Here is a 6,558-nt window from a genome sequence, read left to right on the forward strand (position 1 = left end):
TTTTAAATGAGGTATGTATGTATAACTGTACTGTTAGTAATAGTGACCACTTGGTAATGGGGACAAGGGAGGAGGAACAAAGGAAAAGAGGGCTTCTCTTATTTTATAACATTTGAATTCCTTAAACAAAAGGCCTGTACTACTTTGTTGTTGTTGTTGCCCAGGCTGGAGTGCCATGGTGTGATCTCGGCTCACCACAACCTCCGCTTCCCGGTTTCAAGCGATTCTCCTATCAGCCTCCCGAGTAGCTGGGATTACAGGTATGTGCCACCACGCCCAGCTAATTTTGTATTTTTAGTAGAGACGGGGTTTTTCCATGTTGGTCAGGCTGATCTCGAACTCCCGACCTCAGGTGATCCACCTGCCTCGGCCTCCCAAAGTGCTGGGATTATAGGCTGAGATTACAGCCACCACGCCTGGCCAAGGCTTGTACTATTTTTTAAATTTTAAAAAAAAAAAATTTTTTTTAAGTAGAAAAACAACATCAGTCTAGTGCAAAAAGTTCAGTAAATTCACTGAGAGTAAACATGAAACCTCCACTTAATTCCCCTAAGAACTAGTAAACAAAATTACAGAGAAAAATCTTAAACTTAAAAAAAATTTAATGGTAAATACATATTGATAGAAATTATTCAGTTCTCCTATGAATGTAGCATCCGAGGATACTCTCCATGTTCACGGCTCCCAGCCCTTCCCTCCAGGCTGATGGGGCAACGTGAGACCCACCAAGCCAGCAGACTCCTCCACTGAGCGCTCACCCTTGCCATGAAATTCCTGATGTAGGGCCACATGTTCCCGGATGCTACGCAGGAGGCAGAGATAGGTGGCAGCTTGGAAATGAAGCTCATGTTGGGCTCTGCACAACTTTTCACTGGTGACCTAGAGAAGCAGCAAGTCAGAAACTCTTAACCCAGCTACAGATACAGGTCCACAGAGACAGATTTAATAAATAAGCATTCACTAGAATGAAAGTAAATTGCACAGAGGAAATACAGACATGTATATATATACATGTATACTTAATACATCTGTAAAGGCACTCTATTAGTAAAGCTGACCTCTACTACATCTATAAAAGCACTCTGTAATTATTAGTAAAGCTGACCTCTACTTCGGATTTTTAAAAGGAGTTGCATTGAATGTTCCTGTATTCAGTCAGTACTGCAAGAAGTCACTAGTTTCAATTCCTTCATTTTACAGATGAGGAAACTAAAGCTCAGAGATGCTCAGAGGTTGGTTAATGGTAGATATGGAAATTATAATTAGGTCACTGATCATTAATGTCACCTAAATAATATAATGTAGAACTTTCTCCCTTTCAAGCAAATAAAGGACTGTTTTATTTATATTTCTGTGACTTTGATTAATGTGGCATACACCTTTCATTACAGTGAAAATTGAAAACTTGGCTGGGCGTGGTGGCTCACGCCTGTAATCCCAGCACTTTGGGAGGCCGAGGCGGGCAGATCACGAGGTCAGGGGATAGAGACCATCCTGGCTAATACGGTGACACCCCGTCTCTAAAAAACAAAACAAAATTAGCTGGGCGTGGTGGCAAGTGCCTGTAGTCCCAACTACTTTGGAGGCTGAGGTGGGAGAATGATGTGAACCCAGGAGGCAGAGCTTGCAGTGAGCCAAGATCAGGCCACTGCACTCCAGTCTGGGCGACAAAGTGAGACTCCATCTCAACAACAACAAAAAAAAGAAAATTGAAACTTACTTTGTCTGAAAAATGATAGCTTTGTGCTAAATAGTAAAAAATGAAGGTTTTATGTATAAAAGTAGTATGCTTATGTTCATATTACTTATTACAACTGGCCCTCCATATCCATGGATTCTGCATCTTTAGATTCAATCAACTTCTGATCAAAAATACTCAGAAAAAAATAAAAGGATGATCATGTCTTACCAAACATATGTTTTATCATTATTCCCTAAACAATGTAGTATAACAACTACTTACATAGCGTTTACATTGCACAAGGTATTATAATCTAGAGATAACAAAGTATACAGGAGGATGTGCATAGGTTATATTGCAAATACTACAGCATTTTATCTCAGGGACTTGAGCATCCGTGGATTTTGGTATCCCTGAGCAGGGCTGGGGGGTGTCCTAGAACCAATCCCCAGAGTTACTGAGAAATAGTTGTTCTTGCTCTCACCATTTGCTTATCCATCTGAAAAATCTGGACTCATGACTTTAAGAAGCTAGAAATTCCATATCCATTCCAAAGTCCCCAAATGACTCTAAACCTTTTTTCTTCATCATACTTTTGAGATTCACTGCACCCTCTTTGACTAGTTCTGTATTCAAGACTGTGAGAAAGGGGCAGGAAAAGTGAGATGGGGATGTGTACATAACTCTGAGTGACTAAAGGAGCCATGTCCAAATGTGGATTAATCTGGGTACCACTGCCTACATAATCCCCACCCCCACCTTTTTTTTTCGTGAGACAGGGTCTCACTTTGTTACCCAGGCTAGAGTGCAATGGCGTGAACATGGCTGTTGATCTCCCTAGCTCAAGTGATCCTCCTGCCTCAGCCCCGCAGGTAGCTGGGACTACAGATGCGTGCCACCATATCCGGCTATTTTTTATGAAAACAGGGTTTCACCATGTTGCCAGGCTGGTCTTGAACTCCTGGGCACAAGCGATCCACCCACCACCTCTTCCCAGAGTGCCGGGATTACAGGCGTGAGCCACCGCTACTGGTCTAATCCCCTTTCTCTATTTGAATATCTAGTGTTAGAATCTGAAAACTAGAATGTGTGTGGCTTCTTGGTTTTTGAGACAGAGTCTCGCTCTGTGGCCTATGCTGGAGAGCAGTGGTATGAACATGGCTCACTGCAGCCTTGATTGACTTTCTGGGCTCAAGTGATCCTCCCACCTCAGCTTCCCAATTAACTGGAACTAGAGGATGGGACACCACACCTGGATAATTTTCAAATTTTTTGGAGAGGAGGTCTCACTACACTATATTGCCCATGCTGTTAGAATGTGGGTTTCAGGATCTGCAGATCATGTTGAAAGCAACATTCATTAGCTGCTTAAAAACATTATTAATCTGCTTTAATACAAACTTAACTTTTTAGTAATCAAAACTTTATGAGAAATCAACACCAATATCAAGCATTAACAAATCATAGCATCCATTTCTATTAATATATAAGCCTAAATGTGTGGAATTTGACATGGGAATTCTAGGTTAACGTAGGATAGAATACTGCCCTTGATTTGGTTGAGCCTGAATCATGAGGACAGAAGGGTCAGCAATAGACAGGAAACAGTAAATAGATCACAAGAACATAAAAGAGATCAAATGTTATAGAACACTGCATTTTCCCTGTGAAGGGAGGTTTCTCCCTAATAGAATCCCTTCCCCAGAGGGAAAGGATAGAGAAAATGGGATGGCTGAGTTAGCTCTGAGCCTGAAGGAAATAGAAACCATTTCCCCTATGCTCAAGTGCATTCCAGAGTGGTATTTCCGGAATGTACCGTGAATTTCAGAACCATTACCAAGTCTCTCTCAAGGGTAATGGTATCCCCATAAGGTACAACTATAATCATGTCACCTCCTTAAAAATCTTAGAATGGGGCCGGGTTCGGTAGCTCGCCTGTAATCACAACACTTTGGGAGGCTGAGGCAGGCGGATCACCTGAGGTCGGGAGTTCAAGACCAGCCTGACCAACATGGAGAAACCCGTCTCCAAGAAAAATAAAATTATCTGGGCATGGTGTCGCATGCCTGTACTACTTGGGAGGCTGAGGCAGGAGAATCGCTTGAACCTGGGAAGCGGAGGTTGCGCTGAGCCGAGATCGCAATCTTAGAATGGCTTCCCATTACACTTACAAAAAAGTTTAAATTCTTGTTCCGCCTACCACCTCATCTACCTCCACTTCATCCACCACACCCTAGGGCTAAACCACTCTCAATTGGCAATTTTTCTCCCCTTTGGCTTTCAATTGTTTAGCTTTTAAATCTGGACCCTAACCCCAATTTACTTGCTAACTCCAAATTAGCCCTCAGGTCCCTGATTAATTTCCTCCGGAAAACCTTCCCTAACTACCCCTTCTTTATACCCCAGCCCCTGTTGTCTACACCTTGAGCACTTATTTATCCTAAGTGCTTTACTGTATTGCTCCCTCAGGTGGGGAGCAAGCTTCTTAAAGGACAGGACCCATGTGCATCTGATTCTTTCTATTTAGACCAGGTTCCTAGCACAACCCCTAAGTTATCACCTTTTAAAAACTAGGTGAATTTGAGTTCTAAGATTTTACATTCTGACGTCCATGGCTCAGAAATTCGACAGTTGATCGTTCTCCCTTTCCCAACATTGCTCAAGGGCAGCAAGTTTCCTTCCCTAAAGCCCAGTTTTTCTTTTCCGTCTCAAAAAGAAATGCTTCTTGGAGTAACTTTTCTAGGGGACGGACGAGGAGATTGTTGGCCAAATGCTGTGGCTTTAAATCTAGTGACAGTACACCCTTCAAGTCCATCTTCATTCTTTAATCCCCAGCATTTCCTCTATTCCACTTTCCTGACTTTACCCTCCACAAAGGAAACAGACCAGCCAATGAAATCCTTCGGGACGGGTCCGCCCCTCTGCAGGACAGACTGACGTCCCCAGAGCGACTCTGCGCCCCCGCCGGTACTTTGGTCAGCGAGTTTTATGCCAGAGCATGGAGCCTAGGGCCTGGGTTGGTTTGGTCAGAACCAGGGCTCCGTGGGAGGGTTGGCCTCAGAAATGCCGGAATTAGACACCGTGCTCCCCATCCCAGCCCAGACCCGACTCTTCCTCCCTCCCCAGCACGCGGAGAACCTGGGACAGGGCTCCCGTACCCGATGTGCACGGAAAGCCTTCACAAGGTACCGATAGGCCGCGGTGTCGCGATAGGGTCGGCCGGTGGCCGCGCTCAGGTAGCGCAACTCCCGCAGAAGTCCTCGCAAAGTGCGCGCCGGGGACCCTAAGGCCGCCATTTTCCTGTCCTTCTCCGAGCCTGGTGCCCGACGGCGTCCTACGACCCTGCAAAACCCCTCCTCCCGGCCAGGCGCCTAATGGTACGGTCGGACGACTACCGGCTCCTCCTATCGACTGACTAGCAGTGGAACCGCTCACTTGTCCGTTGTACCGAGCCTTATTAATCGAAGGCCGAGGGGCGCCCTAACAAGAAAAGCAAACAAAACCCAAGCGTTAACTGACGCTACCAGGTCCTCTAACCCACAACAAGGATTTGGGTAAATAGGGGCCTTTCTTCACGACGTCATTTAAGATGCCCGTTAGCCGACCAACCGCTGAGTCTCAGGAGGAGCGGGCCCAGCGCGGGGTGTGGGTGTGGATTTGATACGGAACACGCTGAGAAGACATTTTAAAATGATTTATAGAAGGGATATCAAAAGTCAACGTACTGACGTTTCCCCAAATCCCAGGGCACCTGCGGCTCAGAGAAAGGACATGGGAGTGTGCAGATTCTCGAAAATTGCAGCTAGTAAAAACACAAACACACGCGCTTCCCATTTAAAAAAAAAAAAAAAAGTAAAGTTGGCATATTTCGCTTTGTTTAGAAAGGTAAAAATGTACTTGAAAGGCCAAAAATTTCAGGCCACCCCAGATGGGACTCGAACCCACAATCCCTGGCTTAGGAGGCCAATGCCTTATCCATTAGGCCACTGGGGCTTCTGTGAGTGACGCGCTCAAACAACATATTCAATTATTTTCCTCTTTGGTACGTCATCGTCATTTCATTTTTGCCTTACCCTATCCCACGAAACCACACCTAGCGCCCACGTGAGGGGTGACGTATGCTGGGACTTGTAGTTAGAGAACAAAAGTCCACATTACTGCGCCAAACGCTTTACCCTCGAAACTGCACCGATGCTCCGGACGTTGAACGGGCACGCGCACGCGTTTGCGTACGCGCTTGCCTGCGCAGTAGTCCCCGCGCCTGCGCAAAAGCAGGCATACGCCGTCGCGGAGCACGCGCGCTGGACAAATTGGCCGGATATTCGAGACTCGCCCTCTGAACGACAGCCCTGTTGGGTTTTTACCGGAAACAGTCTGACCTTTTCCGGTGTTGCGACTTTCCGGGTGGAGATTTGCGCCATCGGCCGTTAGGTGGTGCCTGCCGCGGTCAGTTTCTGCTTCCGGTTGAAGCGTTGAGGCCATTTCCGCAGGCCGAGCGCGGTTGCTTACGCCTGTAATCCCAGCATCTTGGGCGGCCGAGGCGGGCGGATCAGCCTCAGATCATCTTAGGTCGGGAGTGTGAAACCAACCTGACCAACACGGAGAAACCCTGTCTCTGCCAAAAATACAAAATTAGCCGGGCGTGGTGGCGCATGCTTGTAATCCCAGCTACTCGGGAGGCTGAGACAGGAGAGTTGCTTGAACCCTGGAGGCGGAGGTTGCAGTGAGCCGAGATCGCGCCATTGCACTCCAGCCCGGGCAACAAGAGCGAAACTCCATCTCAAAAAAAAAAAAACATGTGCCGTGTCCTTTGAATTGGTGGGTCAGCGATAAACATGGGAGAGCAGGGAAGTAATAGTACATTGATTAGGAATTAA

The 6,558-nt window shown here is 46.3% G+C and overlaps 1 protein-coding gene and 1 non-coding gene across 4 annotated transcripts; both read right to left on the reverse strand.

Annotated features, from left to right (window-relative positions):
- Nucleotides 1-584: 584 nt before the first annotated feature.
- LOC105471297 (formation of mitochondrial complex V assembly factor 1 homolog) lies at nucleotides 585-6,255 on the reverse strand. 3 transcript variants are annotated; one of them, XM_011723698.3, is made up of 2 exons: nucleotides 4,840-5,235; nucleotides 585-879 (listed from the first exon to the last, which is right to left on the reverse strand). In XM_011723698.3, exons 1-2 carry the CDS (start codon nucleotides 4,975-4,977, stop codon nucleotides 676-678), a joined length of 342 nt encoding a protein of 113 aa, XP_011722000.1. In that variant the 5' UTR covers nucleotides 4,978-5,235; the 3' UTR covers nucleotides 585-675. The 3 variants fall into 3 exon arrangements, 2 of the variants coding, with proteins under 2 accessions (XP_011722000.1, XP_011721998.1); XR_981066.2 differs by lacking the exon at nucleotides 4,840-5,235 and adding an exon at nucleotides 5,755-6,178 and having other exon boundaries at nucleotides 741-879; XM_011723696.3 differs by lacking the exon at nucleotides 4,840-5,235 and adding an exon at nucleotides 5,775-6,255 and having other exon boundaries at nucleotides 742-879.
- TRNAR-CCU (transfer RNA arginine (anticodon CCU)) lies at nucleotides 5,602-5,674 on the reverse strand. The gene has a single exon. It is a non-coding gene; the product is annotated as a tRNA-Arg (tRNA).
- Nucleotides 6,256-6,558: the final 303 nt, after the last annotated feature.

The sequence above is a fragment of the Macaca nemestrina genome, chromosome 4 (genome assembly GCF_043159975.1).
Source record: "Macaca nemestrina isolate mMacNem1 chromosome 4, mMacNem.hap1, whole genome shotgun sequence".
Taxonomy (NCBI): domain Eukaryota; kingdom Metazoa; phylum Chordata; class Mammalia; order Primates; family Cercopithecidae; genus Macaca; species Macaca nemestrina.